General features: G+C 55.0%; 1 protein-coding gene across 4 annotated transcripts; it reads right to left on the minus strand.

Moving 5' to 3' along the window:
- Window positions 1-145: 145 nt before the first annotated feature.
- On the minus strand, window positions 146-14,893 carry HMG20B (high mobility group 20B). 4 transcript variants are annotated; one of them, XM_065578451.1, is made up of 10 exons: window positions 14,871-14,893; window positions 12,002-12,104; window positions 9,173-9,278; window positions 8,561-8,764; window positions 7,992-8,112; window positions 7,752-7,804; window positions 6,834-6,912; window positions 5,939-6,154; window positions 5,194-5,326; window positions 146-4,084 (listed from the first exon to the last, which is right to left on the minus strand). In XM_065578451.1, exons 2-10 carry the CDS (start codon window positions 12,037-12,039, stop codon window positions 4,072-4,074), a joined length of 963 nt encoding a protein of 320 aa, XP_065434523.1. In that variant the 5' UTR covers window positions 12,040-12,104; window positions 14,871-14,893; the 3' UTR covers window positions 146-4,071. The 4 variants fall into 4 exon arrangements, with proteins under 4 accessions (XP_065434523.1, XP_065434522.1, XP_023963665.1 ...); XM_065578450.1 differs by lacking the exon at window positions 14,871-14,893 and adding an exon at window positions 13,492-13,583 and having other exon boundaries at window positions 12,002-12,103; XM_024107897.3 differs by lacking the exon at window positions 14,871-14,893 and adding an exon at window positions 13,479-13,501.
- Between the last annotated feature and the right edge of the window lie 3,619 nt (window positions 14,894-18,512).

An 18,512-nucleotide genomic window follows, 5' to 3' on the forward strand; every position in this document is an offset into this window, starting at 1 on the left:
GGGTCTTTTTCTTATATAGGCTCCTATGACCCCCCACGCTGACCCGATTTTCACACTTGCTGTCTGGTCACCCTATACCCACCTAACACACTTCGCCCACGATCCCACCCCTCCCCCTGAAACACTTTCACTCAGGGAACACAGGGTCTCTCCCCCATTTTTATTTGTATGAAACGTCTGCCTGGCCGTTCCCAGGCACCGCAGGCTGCGGCCGCGACATGGAGACGCGTACATAAACCAGAGCAGTTCTCGCTGTCGCTCCACAGCAGACAGAGCATTAGCCCCAAGGGAGAGGCGACTGCTCATTGGAAATGGCGCTTTGTTACGCAGTGCTAGTAAGAAAATAAGTCTCTCTAATTACATGATCGAGATCAGTGACAAACCCCACTTACCGGGGGACACTGAGTTAAGACACAGAGATCCCCGAGCTCCGCAGAACAGGGATGGGCACTGCAGGTACAAGGGCAGCTCCTGCACAAGGGGAACTTTTAAGCCACTGCCCTTACTCAGGTGACGTAAAATGAGAGGCACTGAAAATGCTGCTCAGCGGGCCCCAGTGGGTGCAGCTCCCAGAGCACGCTCAGCACAGGGGAGGGGGTAGCTAGGTGCCCCCATAGCCGCCTGCTGACACTGGGGAATCTGGCCTCACACCTCCTCGGGAGGTAGGAAAGGGAGCCGCTCTCCCCTGCACTGCTGGAGGAACGCAAGGTGCAGAGAGCGGTATGATGTGCCCAAGGTCTGTGGCAGAGCTGGGAGTTTAACCAGAGCTCCCAGGGCCCGGCCCCTTGACCACAAGGGTACGGCCCCTTGTAACTGAGCAACTGTTCTCAGCCAAGCCAGACCTGCTAGTCCAGGGGTTTGCAACCTTTTCTCATTTATGGACCCCTACAAAATTTCGAATGGAGGTGCAGGCTCCTTTGGAAATCTTACAGTCTGAGGGCCCCTGGCTGAAAAGCACTGGGCTATGGTAACGGCACCCTTTCGTGGACCCCTTAGGGTACGTCTATACTTACCCCGGGTTCGGCAGTAAGCAATTGATCTTCTGGGATCGATTTATCGGGTCTTGTCTAGACGCGATAAATCGATCCTGGAAGTGCTCGCCGTCGGTACTCCTGCTCCGCGAGAGGAGTACACGGAGTCAACGGGGAAGCCTGCCTGCCGCATGTGGACCCGCGGTCAGTACCTTGTAGTTCGAACTAAGGTACTTCGACTTCAGCTACGTTATTCACGTAGCTGAAGTTGCGTATCTTAGTTTGAATGGGGGGGTTAGTGTGGACCAGCCCTTAGACAGTCGGCGGCTCCGCAGGGGTCCACGGAGCACAGGCTGAAAAGCACCGTGCTACTGGCTGAGCAGGGCTGGGGCTGGGGCCATGGTGGCAGACAGGCGTTTTCAAGTGGGAGCACACACAGATGGTACATCCCCAGGGAAGGAGGGATCCTGCCACACGTGCCTGCAGTGCACAGCGCGCACCGTACTCCTCCCACAGACACCTAGCCCTCCTTGCAGAGGAAGCTGCTGCTCTCTGTGACCAGTGCTGGCAGTGCCTGGTGCTAGAAGCTGCAGGCAAGTTGCCAGCACTGCCCTTGGCACAGCAGTTTGGTCCCTACTCTGCCCACCAAAATGCCTGGAGAGGTGCTGTGATCGGATCTAAAACCCTCAGCCCACAGCGTCACGCTCCAGCGCCATCTCTCACGGGCCAGACCAACAGAAGGAGGCTCCAGGAGGGAACTGAGCGACTCGTCGCTGCTCACCCGGAGGTTCGGTCACACTCAACTTCTTTGTAAAAACAAATGAATTGCGCGAGACGGGCCAGGCCCCCTGCCCCCGGCTGCGAGGACGTTTGGAGCCAGACCATGTCTCTAGCCTTTATGGCTGATTGGCAAGTGTTAAGCAGTGAGCCCATGTCTGCACTGCAATTAACAGCCCGTGGTTGGCCCGGGCCAGCTGACTTGTGCTTGCAGGGCTCGGGCTAAGGGGCTTTCAGGCTCAGTACTCTGGGACCCTCCCACCTCGAACGTCTGCACCACAATTACACAGCCCTGTAGCCCAGGCCCTGTGAGCCCAAAGCAGCTGGCATGGTCCAGCCGCAGGTTTGAACTGCAGTGTAGACGTGCCCCCAGTGGCCATCTCTGGCGTGATGTCTGCAGGATTGGCCAGGATGGAGTGGGGCTCCCACCCCTGCCCACGCCCAGAGAATGGCGCCCTCCTGCCAGGGCACAGCTCTCCACCACACTGCCTCACCTTCCCTGAGCGCCGGGCACCTAAATGGGTACTGTCTCCCCACCCTCAGCAGCTTCTGCCCCTCACGACCCCTGGGGGCTCAGCACAGGATGGCAGGGAATTGAACACGATAACCCTGGAGACGTCGTGGGATAGGCCTACACTGCAGAGGAACGCAGGTGATCTGCACCCAGGCTGGCCCAGCCAGGGCGAGCAGCGCCTGACTTGTTTCTATACCTGCACCAGCACGGCACTCGCCTGGGGGGCACTAGGACTTCAGGGGCTCTTCCCAGGTGCTGTGTGCTGCAGTGAGCCGAGCCGCTCTAGGGGTCTTTCCCAGTGAATTGTGGGAGAACTTGTCTGTCCTCCTGGGCACACAGGGGAACTGTGGGAAGGCGCTGGAGGACTATCAGCACTGAGTGATTTAGCCTGCGCCCTCACTGCAAAGTGGGCAGGTTCCCAGCCGAGTGAAAATGGCACCCGGGCCAGCTAGCCAGGGTTGAGAGCACCACCCAACTCAGGGGACAGGGTTGTGTGCGGACAGGAGGGGGTTGAGGTTCCACGGGGTAAGTGCCTGGGTTAACTCAGCAGTGAACACAGACCCTAAGATTAGACAAGGGCCCATCTATGCCACAGACCCAAATGCAGGCAGGGACCTGTTCCAGGCAGCAGGAATGTAACCAGACTGACCAGGCTGGGCCTGCCACAGGTCTGACCCAGTTGATCCCATCCACACTACAAACATGCCCCTTAGCTACCAAGGCAGAGGACACCATGCTGAGAACCAGGGAGCGGGCCTGACCCCAGACATGGCTTCCCCAGGCCCCCGCAGGCAGGGCTCAGCAGGGCTAGGAAGGGCCAGCCCCATAATACTCAGCCATGCTATTTTAGGGATAGGGGAGCAGAGCTCCCTCCCCACCACACAGTGCTTGAGTCTACAGTCAGCCTGAAACAATTGCTCCAAGAGGGGTGAACAGCCCCCTTCACGTCAGTTGGTTAACCCTGAAACCTAATGATGGTAGTTTAAATGCCAACACTGATCCATTTCACTGCTGATAGCTTGGGCTGGGTTTACACTAGACATTTTTTGTGTGTGGGGGGGAAGAGGGAACCCATCTATTTTTGCCTGAACACTGATGCAGTTCTAGGGGAAGTTGCGCTAACATGGGCAGGACAGTGGCCTTATCATTGCTGTGTCCTCTTCTGCTCAGTGCAGGTCTAGATGACACAGGGGTAAGGACAGCTGTGCCTGGTCTACACCAGGACCCTCCCAGCGACGAGCGCTTCTGCCCTGCCTTGGCAAAACAGACTTCTCTGTCACCTTGACAACTGGAGGGTGGGACCAGCCCGAGACACGCCTGACTTACTGTCACAGTGAGCGGCCGGGGGCAGCTTCTGATCAGCTTTAAGGCTGTGTGGTTTAATTTAACGCAGCTGCTCCAGGATTTCCAGCATCGCTGGAGAATCGAGGGCCAGCTCGCAATGGGGCACGCGGAGTCTGCAGCGCATGCAGTCACGCCTCCGGGGCGCGGCCCTGAGCCCCAGCCCTGGCAGTCAGCGAGCCGGGGGCGCAGGAGGAGCCGAGAAGTGACCCCGCAAGCTGCCTTGCTGTCCCTGCTTGGCGGCCTGCCCCCCAAGGCCTCACGGGGGCCTGGCCCACAGTTCTCAGCTGCACGGAAGGACCAAGAGTTACTCAACCCGCTCAAAGCCCTTCTCCAGCAAAGATGTGTGCAAGGCGGAGGTGCTGAGCCGCAAGGCTCCAGCGGATTCCAGGTGTCAGGGCGGGTGGGAGGAGGTGGCTGAGGGTCCCAGTCCTTGTCAGCGCTGGGCCGCAGGACACGCCAGGCCTTTCATAAGTGTTCACTAAAAACAGGAAGGAAAAACACGGCTTGCTTAGGCACTCTCGGCTCATTCAGCAGCTCGGGGGGTGGGGGAGCAGTGGTGTGGGGCCGGAGGGGCTGTTCCTCCCCAGAACAGGCAGTGCCCAATTCACTGCCACACGAGCCTGCCTCCAGCCCACCCTGGGGATGCCCCCGAGGGAGACGGGGATTTCGGTCTCCATGAGACTGCCCACACGGGCGACAGTTCACCCCGGGGCAGATGCTGCAACGCAGACACCTGCCCCAGGAAACTGAGCCAGAGCCAGCAGCCCACTTCACACGAGTCACCGGGCAGCTGTGGGGCAGCTGTGGGGCAGCTGTGGGGCAGCTGTGGGGCAGCTGTGGGGCAGCTGTGGGGCAGGTCCAGTCCCTGCCAGCGAGCAGGAGCTCAGGACAGCTCTAGCGGTCAGCATGCCACTCCCCGTGCCCCACGTCAGTGAGATGGGGAAGAGCGGGGAGGGACCCCAGGACATACCCCCGCCCCACAGTTGCCATTTAAAATGGGGGCCTCCCCTGGCCACGTGGGCCCCAAAATGTGGAGTTACAAGCCCACACATGGACCTTTCCAGTCACAGGTCGGCTCAGCCCTGAGCTGGCCTGTGGGTGCCCTGGGGGCGTCTGGGCTGTTCTAACTGCGTCCCAGGAAGGGGTGGTTGGCTGCGAGGGGCTGTCAGAACAGGCTTGGGGCCTAGGCAAAGCACAGCCATGCAGCAAAGATCCCCCCGCAGCCCCTGGCACCAGGGGTTTCCCAACCGGCACCACCACACCGGGGTGTGACACGCTGTGGGGGACCCACATGCCTCCCTCATGCCCCCGGAATGGTCCAGGGAGAAGCCAAGCATCAGGGCAGCCTGGGTCAATCCCACCACATCCTCCTCTTGCCTGACGAGATCTGACTCTCCCCCCCTTCCCCACCCCTCCCTGGCACCAATTCTGGCTTCACCCACAGAGTTCTGGGTACTGAGCACCTGCCAGGATCAGCCCACAGCTGCCATGGCCAATGCCCAGGCCAGGCGGGTCCCAGCCCCACCAGTCACCGAACCCTGCAGCCCCCTGCCCTCAGGCCTGGCAGGGAAGAGCCCCCCCGCTCACCTGGCTATCCGGGAGAGGATCTCCTTGATGCGCACGACCAGCTTCTCGTGCTGGAGCGGGTTGCTCTCGATGGCGCTGTGCAGTTTAGCCATGTAGAAATCCAGGGTACCCAGCGTGGGGGTCTCTCCGGTGCCTGGGGACAGGGGCCTGGTTAGCAAAGCGCTGGATCCCGGCTGGACCCGAGCCCAATGCCCCCAGAGGCCAGCTGCAGCGATGCCCGGGCAGCCCTGTAGGGGTCAGGACTGGCACTCCATGGAGGGGGGCAGGATGCCTTGTCTGTGGTCCTTTCCAGGGCGTTTCTAGCTGGGCGGAGGGCTCAGCTCTGAGGCCCAACCCCTTCATCCCCTGCAACCTCTGGGTCCAACCACAGCTGGCCCTTCACCCCTGGAGTGAGACCCCCACGCCAAGGCCGCGTCTGCTCTGCCAAAGACACTTTCTCCGCCCTCTGCCCCCACCTGCTGGCTGCGTGCTGAGCCAGCCACACTCCAGCCTAGGCGGGGCTACACTGTCACAGTGCCAAAGAGACTCCTTTCTTCAGTGCCACCACAGGGTGCTTTGAGATAAGAGAGAAAAGGAGGGAGATTTCTGAGGCCCCATCTCCAGCCACCCCCCACGTGCAGAGTATCAGACCCCCTGGGCACCCGCTTCTAGTGACAGCCCACCCGACAACCAGCAGTCTGCTCAAGGAGGGGATCTCTGTAGACTGTGTTCCCATGATCCTCCTCTCTCTGCCTCCTGGGCTCACCTGGGATGGGGAGAGAAGCGAAGCTGGTGGTCAGGGCCTGCCGGACAGACTGGAGCTGCTGCTGCAAGGCCAGCGTCTGCCTCTCCTCCAGTGCCAGCTCCTGCTCCAGCTTCTCCTTGGCGCAGCTCATGCTCTCCGTGTGCTTCTGCAGGATGGCGTTCTGCTCCTCAAACTCCGTGTTCATCTTCCGCAAGCGCCGCAGCTCGGCCTCCCGCGCTGCCCCACCGCAGACAGGAGGGAGGGTCAGTGCAGAGGTTGGGGGAGAGGCCAGCTCCCCCCAGCTTGACACAGGCCTGGGGCCAACGCAGGGCTCACACAGCAGTACCATCAGCGACTTCGGTTGCGGCAGAGCCCAGAGGCCCCAGCCAGGATCAGGGCCCCATGGCGCTAGATGCTGCCCGTGTTCTCGGCCCATCAGCCCCCGCACCTGGCCCCTGCTGGGCCAACTGAGGTGGAAGTCAATTCCGGGCAGGATGCTGGGATCAGCGACTCTGTTCCAGGGCTGCCTGGCACCCTGCCGTGACGCTGACAGGATCAGCAGGTGCCAGCCAAGACCACAGGCTGCGACTCCCCCACCCTGAACTCGCCTTGGGGCACTAAGGGTTGCATGTGCCTTGCTGGGAAGGATCAGGCATTGCCCAGCCACATGGGCCAGGGTGGGATCAGCTACGGCAAGCCCCAGGGGTCTATTTACACCAGGGATCCTGGGCCCGCCCCCCGCTGGGAGAAGAGAGCACTGGGCACCACGGTCTCTAGCCTCCCCCTCCCCTGGCCTGCGGTGTGTCGCTGATAGTATTCTAGAGAGCCCCACTGCGCTCGGCGCTGTGCAAACACAATGCAGGACGGTCACTGCCCCACCAAGTTAACCCCCCCCCTCCCCCTCCAGGCTCGGTACCTTTGTTCTGGTCCAAGAACTCCTCGGTGAAGATGGGCACGTCAAACGTGGAGAAGCCGTCCCCGCCGCAGTCCCCGCCCTGGCCGGGAGCAGATGCAGGTTAACGGCCAGTGGCCAGGACAGGTCGACTCTAGCCCGAGGGATGAACTTCCCTTTGCCTGGGCTGGGTTCCTGCCTCCCCTGGGGTCCACACACACAGCCCCTGCTCTGCTTCAGCTCAAGGATGGGGGAGGCAGTGGGGCCTGCCAGTCCCAACACATGGCCCAAGGGAGCTGGTGGGTCCCGCATGGGCCGAGCAATAGTCCCGGGCTCCCCCCAACAGGCCGGGCCAAGCCATAGTCCCCAGCCGTGGCAGCCTGAAGGGTATTTTAAAGGATGCACAATAACTCCGCCCCCGGCTGTTACAGGCTCAGCTCCACATGCCACGGCTGAGCAGTTCTGTCTAATCCCAGTCTGCAGCCAAACCCCCCTCATGCCCCTCTGCTAGGGCGGGGTCACATGCAGCAAGTCTGCCAACGGCCTGAAGGACATTAGGGAGGTGTCAGGGGACAGACAGGCAGCCCCTGCCACGGTCAGTGAGTGTTTGGGCACGGGGGGGACAGGCATGGACTGAGCAAGCAGCATCACCAGGGGGGGAGGAAGAGGCAGGACACATCAGTGAGCGAAGGGCCATACAGCACGAGCCGGACACACCTCACACCAGCCTAGTGAGCCCTGCACGGAGTCAGGCCCCACTTCTCCACTGCCACCCGCCAGCCCGTGGCAGCCCTGGCAGGGCCCATGCAGCTCGACAGGATTTACCACCTCATGCTCTACGAGGGGCTCCGTGCTCCTCTGCTTCACTTCCCCAGCTGGCACCTGGCACCCAGCCCCTCTCCTGGGCACTGCCCACCCTCACAGAGCCGCCAGGGGCCTTACCTTGTGCGGGTGCCCGTTCAGCAGAGTGTTCACAGACACAGAACCAGCATCCTCTGGGGGCACAAAGAGGTCAGAGGTTACTCACCTCATCCTGCTGTGCCAGGCCCACCCTGCCAGCCACAGAGGGGGACGCTCCCAGCCCCTTCCCCACCCCAGTGTCAGCGGGGGGCAGGGCAGAGTGCACCATGCTGTGCTCAGGGGCCCTGCCAAAGCCCAGCCCCACACGCCCCCAGCACCAACCTTTCTTGATCTTCTTCTCCTGGATCTTCTCTGTGCACATCTTGTAGGCCTCCGACTGCTGGTACTCCCGCAGCTCCTTCATGTACTGCTGCTTCTCACGCTCCGCCTCGTCCAGGTACCGCTGAAACCACCCGGGGTCAGGTGGGCACGCCCCACGGAGCAGGGAAGGGGGGCGAGGTGCAGCCCTAAACACCACCCCAGAGCCTGGATCCCAGCGAGGGGCCCAGCAAGTATTCCAGGGCGTGACTCCAGGAGTCAGGGCCCTGCTCCCCTGGATGCCAATGGCAGCTGAATCAGGTAGCCACACGTTCTGGCTGACACCCCGGCCTCGCTGAGGTTGTATGCCCTGCAATTACGGAAGGGAACCCCAGACCCACAGCACAGCAGCCAATTAGGGTACGTCCCGCAGACCCCGGTCCAGATGCAGCCTATCCTACTCGAGGTGCAATCCTCAGCCAGCCCAACAGCCTGAGTGGGTCTGGAGCGTGGCTGTGACCCGGGTCCTAGCTGGATGTGGCTGGGCTAACGCGAGTGTGTCACCTCTGGACGCCCCCCACCTCCCGCAGTACCTGCTTGTCCGTGGGCTGCAGTTTGCTCCATTCGGCTCCCAGCATCTTGGTGATCTCTGGGAAGGGCAGGTCGGGATGCTGCATGCGGATCTGCTCGCGGCGTTCGTTCAGGAAGCGGACGTAGCCGGTCACTGGGGCCTTGGGGCCATTGGGCAGGATCTTCTTCCTCTTCTTCCCTTTGGGCCAGCCCCTCTTCTTCACTGGCTGTCGCCCCGCGGCAGGGGAGGGAAAGAAACCAATCAGCACGCTGGACTGGAGCTCACTAAGTGACTGTGTCCGCAGGGGGAAGGGAGGGACAAAGCGCCATGCAGCCCCCTGCAGTTAGCCCTCCCGAGGCCAGGACTCCTGGCCTCTCTTCCCAGCCCCGTGCTGCAGCCACAAGCCCCTGCACCATCTGCGGCAGCCTGGCACACTGCACGGCTACGCTAGGACTACTGCAGGGTAAGCAAATGCATTTCTATGGCACAAAACCCCAGCAAAGCAGCTCCCTGCAGCGCTGTAAACCCAGCTGTCCCAGCCCCGCGCGGCTGCCGTCGAGCCAGCAGGAGAGCCTGGACGAGCCACAGGGATCCTGTGCCCAGGGCGGGCCGGGAAAGCAGAAGAGGGGCTCACCTCCTCCTCGCCATGGGGCTTCTCGCTGCTGGTCCGGGGAATTTCCCCCTTCTCCTGCTTGATGGCGACCAGGAAGTTTCCATGCTGGCCTTTGCCGGTGGCATGTCTGCAACCAGAGAGCTCGTGTCACACTGTGGGGAGGGAAAAGGCTGAAGCGCAACTGCAGAGACGCTATTGGGATGGCATTGCTGGTGCACACTGCTACGCCCTTCAGCACCTCCTGCTGGGAGGGGCTGGGAATGCAGGAGCCCTGAGCTTCCCACGCAGCCAGCACTCTCCACAGCCCTTCACAAGGGCAACTCCTACCGGGAGAAGCTGGGATTGAGGTAGCTGATGGCGACGCCCTCCCAATGCCAGAGCTCCCACGCCCTTCCCCACAGCAGCCCTACTGGGACCAGCTAGCACTGTAATAACTAAGGGGCGCAACAAACCCCACCAAGACCAGCATGGCCCAAGGTAATTTGGGGCACTCCTGCACACAGGTTACAGCCCAAATCACGCCCTCTGCTGGCAGGTCAAGCAGCTGCAGAGAAGAGTCAGAACGAGAAGGGTTCTCACATGACTGAGAACAGATCTAAAGTTATACTCCTCTGGGCACCAATTCCAAGGGCCATCCATCAGTCCTTGTACCCAGCGCATCCACTACTCTATGGCTGGAGACAACACTCCACCCTCCCTGGCACAGTATGGAGAGAAGGAATGGGCTGGTGCTGGTGCATCATACAGGAGAGCTTTGCCTTCATCTGGAGCATCTTACACACGCCACAGTCCAAGGCAGAGCAGCAAACTAGGGCCCAGCTCCTGCAATCAGATATGCCCCCACGGAACCCCAGCGGTGCTCCACCCGAACAAGTCCAGTTACAGGATCAGGATGAGTGAAGGCAGGAATTAGAAATCCATGACAAATGCAAAAACGGGGAAGTAAATAGCAGCAGATATAACTCAGCAGTTATGAAGTACAGAAAATTAATAAGGCAAGTTAAAGACATCAGGGGAAAATCCATGGCTGGCAAGGCTAAGGACAATAAGAAGGAATTTTTTTTAAGTATAAGAAATCCTAGCAAAAGTACAGACGCATTACTAGATGGAAAAAATAAAACTGTTCATGATGATGCAGAAAAGGTTCCGCATTTGGAAAGAGGCAGTACGGTATCGTGTATCATGTGAGCATGACGAAGTACTTTTGAGTCCATTAGCAACTAAGGAGGATGTTAAACAACATCTGCTAGGGATAAGTATTTTTAAATAAGCAGGCCTGGCGAACTTGCACCTAAGAATCTTAAAAGAGCTGGCTGAGAAGATCTTGGAGGAGATGTTAATTTTTAGTATGTCTTGGAATACCAGGGAAGTTCCAGAAGACTGGAAAAGAGCGAACTTTGTACCAATATTCCAAATGTGCAAGTGGGCTGACTCAGATAACGACAGGCCTGTTAACCTGACATCAATCCTGTGCAAAATAACAGAAAATACCAAATGATTCAATTGATAAAGATTTGGTGGATGGGAGCTTAATTAAGGCCAGTCAGGATGGGTTTATGGAAAACAGGTCCAGTCAGCAAGCCTGATTTCATTCTTTGAGATTACAAGCTTGGCCGATAAAGGTAACAGTGTAGATGTAACAGACTTTGGTAAGGTATCTGAGGTACTACTGCATGACATTCTGATTGAGAAACTAGTAGGCTCCACTCTCTAAAGCAATAAATGGATTAAGAACTGGCTAAGTGACAGATCTCAAAGGGTAGTTACCAATGGGGAATCACCATCAAATAGGGCTGTTTCTAGTGGGGTTTCAGAGGGACTGGTACTAGGCTTGATGCTAGTCAACACGTTCATCAATGATCTAGAATGAAATATAAAACCAGCGCCGATAAAGTTTGCGCATGACACCGAGACCGGCAGAGTGGTAACTAACGTTGAGGACAGGGCAGTCATACAGAGTGATCTGGAGCACCTGGTAAGCAGGGCCCAGTCAAACAAAACACATTTTAATACAACCAAATGCAAAGTTATTCATCTAGGAACAAAGAAAGCAGTGTTTCCAAAAGGGTTTAGGGGTCATAATGGAGAAGCAACTCAACATGAGCTCCCAGTACGACACTAAGACAAGATCTTTGATGCGCTCCTTGGATGTACAAACAGGGAATAGCGAGCAGGAGCAGGGAGCTGATTTTACCTCTGTATGTGGCACTGGTGAGACCGACACTGGAACTCTGCGTCCAGTTCTGGGGTCCACATTTTAAAAAGGCTCTTGAGAAATTGGAGAAGGTGCAGAAAAGAGCCACAAAAATGATCTAGAAAAATGCCTTGCAGTGGAAGACTTAAAGAGCTCAATCGCTTTAGTTCATCAAGATCAAGAGCTGACTTGCTAACAGCCTACACATACCTGGGGTGAAAATACCAGGGACTAACGGGCCGTTTAATCTGGCAGAGAGGGGCAGACCAAGAACCAATGGCTGGAAACTGAAGCCAGGCAAATTCAAATTAGACCCAACATTTTAACAGTGAGGGTGATTAACCATTGGAACAAACTACCAAGGGAGCCTCCACTTGCTGATGTCCTCAGATGAAGGCTGGCTGCCTTTCTGGAAGATGCATTAGCCAAACAAGCTATTGGGCTCAATCCAGGAGTAACTGGGTGAAGGTCTCTGGCCCTTGCTGTGCAGGAGGTCAGACTTGATGATCTAATGGTCCCATCAGGCTTGAGCTCTATGAATCTATTACCTAGATTTGATTGCTGTCAGGCACTACGGGGCCTGTCAGCATCACCGTGACCACAACAACAGTCGGCCTGTTGCTGTCTGGTAAGGGGAAAGAACCTGCAACACTTACAAGATCCCAGCGGCCAGCTGTTTTGCACCATGCGACATGACCAATTTCTGCAGACACCAGCTAAGAGCACCAGGAAATGCTCAGGCAACTCAGACCAGGCCACCTGTAACGTGCAATCAAGTTTCATTATGGACGTTTCAGCAACTGGGCAGCAGGGAGAAAGGTTATTGGAAACTGGAGGTAGCAAACCTCAAACCCAGCAGCAACTAAGCTACAATCCAGCCGAAATAAGGCCCCAGTGCCCACCTGGAACATCCCACTCAGGAGGAAGTATTGTCTCCTGCTCTGATGGCTCAGGACTCCTGGGTTCTATTCACAGCTCACATACTAGCTCATTGTGTGACCCTGGTCAAATAACTTCCCTTATCACCTCTAGAAGCAAAATGATAAATGTGCAAAACAAAACAAGGTAATTTAAATTGCAACCTTAACACTGCACCGGAAAGAAAAGATATTCAAGAGATACAATAATTTAAAGCAACATTGGCACAGCACTTCATACGTAACAGTCTGACTAGCAGCTGCTTTTCTGTGCAGGCCAGGAGAGTGGATGTTGCTTGGGGAATTTCCCAATTGAGTTATTTCAATTTATATAATAAAAGATGCTCATATGAAGCTCTAGGTGCCCTGATCCACAACCCTACTAAAGTTCAAAAGCATTAACACTATAATGTGAATTACTATCTGCACTCTCAGAGTGCTTCATGGGCTTCTGCAACCTGGGGAAACTGGGGCACGGAGGCAGGGAATGACTTGTGCAAGGTCACCCAGTGAGTCAGTGGCTAAGGCAGAAACAGAATCCAGGCCTCCTGGCTCCCAGGCCCTGCACTGAGCATGGGACACAAGCGGTCACTGCAACAGGAGAGTCACAGAGACACCCAGGAAAGGGGAACTGGGGAAGACGGGCAGAGAGGGGCGGGATGGGGAGCTCTGCCCCCCCCTTCTTATAGCCCTTTATTGACTAGCAAGGTCAGACTAGGGGAAGAGCGCGCCCAGCACTGGCCCCCCTCCCTGCACCATCTGCAGCAGCTCCTTCCCTGGGGCTCCCTTATAGCCCCCCAACCCAGGACCCCCACGCCCCTGTTCCCCTCCAATCCCTCAGCACCCCCACCTCCTCCAATCGCACAGCCCCCCACCTCCTCCCCCGCCCTCTCCCTCTCCCACTCCAGCCCCCTGCCCCCACCTCCTCCAATCCCACAGCCCCCCGCCCCCCACTCCAGCCCCTCTACCTCCCCCACCTCCTCCCCCGCCCTCTCCCACTCCAGCCCCTCGCCCCCCACCTCCTCCAATCGCACAGCCCCCCACCTCCTCCCCCGCCCTCTCCCTCTCCCACTCCAGCCCCCTGCCCCCACCTCCTCCAATCCCACAGCCCCCCGCCCCCCACTCCAGCCCCTCTACCTCCACCTCCTCCAATCCCACAGCCCCTCGCACCCCCACCTCCTCCCCCTCCAGCCTCCCGGACCCCAGCCCCCCGCACCTCCCCAAACTTCCCTGGCTCAGCAACCCCGTCTCTCAGTCTCAACCGCCCTTCCTTGCACCCTCCGTCCCGCCCACCATCGTTATGCTAATGAGCAACACACAGCTAGGACTCGGATTGGGCACCCTAGAGGCAATATGCAGATAAGGCAGGCGGTGATTGGCCAGGGCGGCCTCCGTCAAATGCAGAGGGCGGGGCTATGGAAGTGCGCTCTGGCTGCGTCAAGTTCGGTTGCGCGCGAGAGGGGCCCCAACCAATCAGAAATCGGTTTCCGGAGCCTCAGCGAAAGGAGGGTCTTAAAGGGCCAGTTACCAAATGTAATCAACTCCCCTCCCCCTTCCCCTGCACAAGCCCTAGCCAGAGTCTGTGACCCCCCACACACCCCAGACAGTCTGTGACCTACATCCCCTAGCCCTCCCACCCCCCCACACACCCAGCCCTCCCACTCCTCCACAGGCAAGTTCTGTACCCCCCCCCACACACACAGCCCTCCCACCCCCCCACAGGCAAGTTCTGTACTCCCACACACACACACCCAGCCCTCCCACCCACCCCCCACAGGCAAGTTCTGTACCCCCCCACACACACACCCAGCCCTCCCACCCCCCCTACAGGCAAGTTCTGTACGCCCCCCCACACACACACACACAGTCCTCCCCCCACACACACACACAGGCAAGGTCTCTACCCCCCACAGCCACCAGCCAAGGTCTGTACCCTCCCTACATCCCGCAGCCAGGGTTTCACTCCCACCACCACCACCCAACATACCCCAAACAGACTCTCTAGCCACCCCCAGCCAGCCCCCCCAACCTCCCCATCAGGGCTCCCAACCCCCAGTAGGCCTCCCGCATACAGCCAGGATCCCCTAAACTTGAAGAGACACAAAACTTGCTTGCTTCTGGCCAAGCCTCCAGCATTTTGTGAGCCTGCCTCAAATCGCACATGGCGGTCTGCCATTTTGGGCCTTAGCTGAGAGTCAAAGGAGCCCCAGAAAAGTTAAGTCAGGGTGTGCAAACCCCCGGGGTGGGAAACGGGCACCATAGGCTCCCTGGCCTCCCCAGGAACCAGCACAACGTCAATACCCAATGGCCGCAGTGGATCTGGCTCCAGGGCTGTTTTTAAAACCATCTTCAAGGCACAGATACAAAATAGATTCACTTGGTCAACGTCTCTTGCCATGCTAGTAACACGACAATGCCCCAGCCCAGATGTGATGCTTCCCAGGAGGACTTAGGGCTGGGAGGCTCCTTGCTACCACCTCCCCTTAGTGTGAGGAAGCCTCCTCAGTGCCTGGTGGGGGTCAGTTCCCCAACTCTCTCTCTTCCCAAGTTAGTGACGCACGTTCCAACCCCCTGAGCTCTCCAAGCGTCTCCCTGGAGCAGCCAGCACCTGGTTCACTGGACACTCGCAGTATTCACAGAGTCGCTGCTTCCAAAGAAACAGTTTCGCCTTGGATCACCAGCTTCGCCTTGGATCACCGCTCCGCTTAACACACAGCGCTCAGATCTGTTTATAGCAGGGATCGGCAACCTTTGGCACGCAGCCCATCAGGGAAAGCCTCTGGCGGGCTGGGTGAGTTTGTTTACCTGCCGTGTCCACAGGTTCGGCCAATCGCCGCTCCAGGACAATGGGGGCTGCAGGAAGCGGTGCGGGCCGAGGGATGTGCTGGCCGCCCTTCCTGCAGCCCCCGTTGGCCTGGAGCGGCGAACCAGGGCCAGTGGGAGCTGCGATCGGCCGAACCTGTGGACGTGGCAGTTAAACAAACTGGCCCGGCCTGCCAGGGGCTTACCCTGATGGGCTGCGTGCCAAAGGTTGCCAATGCCTGGTTTATAGTGAAAGCAGGCCTAAGTTTGAACAGCCCATGACTCAGGCAGTAGCAAGTTGAAATATTGGAAACAAATGGTTACATATAAACCAAAATGCTAACAAGCATCCTAGAGTGTTGACCTCCTTAACAAGATACTTTCATAGCCTGTGGAATATTGCGCACCAGCATTTTCCAGCCAGGCTGGCTGTGACCCTCCTTTCATAACACAAACACCTGTTGATTCGCTTCCTAGATTGAGGAGCCTCCAGATATACCTGAACAATCCTGTGTCTTTAGTCATAAAGAGGATACCCCTGCTGTTTGGTTTCTCCTGTGACGTTCCTCTCTTGTAGATTTCAGAATCTTTTCTTCTGCCTAGACCTACACTGTGAGGTGTACAACAGACTATACGCACATGAGCAGACTGGGAGGTGCGCATCTGTTACGTCCTGCCTGAAAGGAACATGTCTGAGACACATCACCTTCTGGGGATCTGCCTTAATTTTCAACATAGATACTAGGGCTGTCGATTAATCACAGTTAACTTACGCGATCAATTCAAAAAAATTAATCACGATTAATTGTTGTTTTAATCGCACTGTTAAACAATAGAATACCAATTGAAATTTATTAAATATTTTGGATGTTTTTCTACATTTTCATATATATTGTATTCTGTGTTGTAATTGAAATCAAAGTGTATATTATTTTTTATTACAAATATTTGCACTGTAAAAATGATAAACAAAAGAAATAGTATTTTTCAATTCACCCTAAGTACTGTAGTGCAATCTCTTTGTCATGAAAGTGCAATTTACAAATGTGCAATTTTTTTTGTTACATAACTGCACTCAAAAACAAAACAATGTAAAACGTCAGAGCCTACAAGTCCACTCAGTCCTACTTCTTGTTCAGCCAATCACTCAGACAAACAAGTTTGTTTACATTTACGGGAGATAATGCCGCCCGCTTCTTATTTACAATGTCACCTGAAAGTGGGAACTGGCATTTGCATGGCACTTTTGTAGCTGGTGTTGCAAGGTATTTACATGCCAGATATGATAAACATTCGTATGCCCCTTCATGCTTCGGCCACCATTCCACAGGACATGCTTCCATGCTGATGACGCTCTTTAGAAAAAAATGTGTTAATTAAATTTGTGACTGAACTCCTTGGGGGAGAATTGTATGTCCCCAGCTCTGTTTTACTCACATTCTGCCATATATTTCATGTCATAGCAGTCTCAGATGATGACCCAGCACATGTTGTTCATTCTAAGAACACTTGCACTGCAGATCTGACAAAACATAAAGAAGGTACCAACGTGAGATTTCTAATGATAGCTACAGCACTCGACCCAAGGTTTAAGAATCTGAAGTGTCTTCCAAAATCTGAGAGGGACGAGGTGTGGAGCATGCTTTCAGAAGTCTTAAAAGAGCAACACTCCAATGCAGAAACTACAGAACCCGAACCACCAAAAAAGAAAATCAACCTTCTGCAGGTGGCATCTGACTCAGTTAATGAAAATGAACATGCTTCAGTCCGCATTGCTTTGGATTATTATCGAGCAGAATCTGTCATTAGCATGGACGCATGTCCCCTGGAATGGTGGTTGAAGCATGAAGGGACATATGAATCTTTAGTGCATATGGCATGTAAATATCTTGCGAAGCTGGCTACAACAGTGCCATGCAAATGCCCGTTCTCACTTTCAGGTGACGTTGTAAACAAGAAGTGAGCAGCCTTATCTCCTGCATATGTAAACAAACTTGTTTCTCTGAGTGATTGGCTGAACAGGAAGTAGGACTGAGTGGACTTATAGGCTCTAAAATTTTACATTGTTTTGTTTTTGAATGCATTTTTTTTAATGTAATTCTACATTTGTAAGTTCAACTTTCATGATAAAGAGATTGCACTACAGTACTTGTATGAGGTGAATTGAAATATACTATTTCTTTTGTTTTTTTACAGTGCAAATACTTGTAATAAAAAATAAATATAAAGTGAGCACTGTACACTTTGTATTCTGTGTTGTAATTGAAAATGTAGAAAACATACAAAATATTTAAATAAATTGTATTCTATTATTGTTTAACAGTGTGATTAATCGTGATTATTTTTTTTAATCGCTTGACAGCTCTAATAGATACATAACTTCTTATATAGCAGCCGTACATACATTTCACAATGATTATGATGGGTGGGCTACTGGATCTCAGTAGAGATCTCACATGCCATCCTTTAGTGATCTGTTATGCATATGTCTGACCCATGGACCCCTGTAGAACCCCATGCACTCCCTGAGCCCTCTACCCATTGGCATTGAGATCCCTGGATGACTTATGCCCACCTCCAGGCTCCCTCAGGCCCCCTTTCCTGCCCCCCCATCCTGGCTGTTGAAATTGACATATTAGACTATAAAATTTGGTTGTATCCCCTCCTTTGAACTGAGCCTGGATTCTTTGATCTTGCCTGGATGAGAGATGCTCTGCTGAAATCCTCTAGGATGCTTTACAAGTCGGGATGTGTATGTTCTGACATCCACAAAGCCTTTCCAAGGATAAATGGATACAGTCGCAGCTGAAAGAAGCGATGGAAACCAACTCCTGGATTTTTAAAACCTCCAGTCAGGTTAAATTCTGTGCTTAGCTCTTACTGTGATAAACACTATATGCAAACCTAAGCTAGATCTGAATAACTCATCATGAGCCTTCACAAAATTTGGCTCAGAATATTCCTAAATATTGAGGCTGCCCAGAACTAGATCCAGGCTCAGGGGGTTGTGACAGCTCTAGTTTGACCACAATGATATTTAAATCCATTACTAGTTGCTGGAAGGCTTTTACCTTTGTCAACCAAGTGCTTGGTTTAACTCTGCAGATCGCAGCCCTTGGCACTTTATAGCAGTTCACATTTCCAAGGGCTGCACAATATCAATTCATTAATAAAGCTGACAAGGCTTGCTGGAGAAACAACTATTAAGTGCAAAAATATTTGGCATAAGAGTTACATGTCATTCTATTTAAAGATTCACTCGGTACTATTTTTTTCTTTATCATTACAAGCCATATATTGCTTTCCAGGGTACTAAACATGCTTTCTCTGTATATATATTGTTCCCCTTTTGAGTCAAGTGGGTAACCAAAGTTCAGGGCCTTCTACGTAGTTTTGGCTGGAAGAGGAAATTGATACGGGAGTCAGGTGTTCCTTTGGTGCAATCCTG

Source organism: Chrysemys picta, chromosome 25, assembly GCF_011386835.1.
Source record: "Chrysemys picta bellii isolate R12L10 chromosome 25, ASM1138683v2, whole genome shotgun sequence".
Taxonomy (NCBI): domain Eukaryota; kingdom Metazoa; phylum Chordata; order Testudines; family Emydidae; genus Chrysemys; species Chrysemys picta.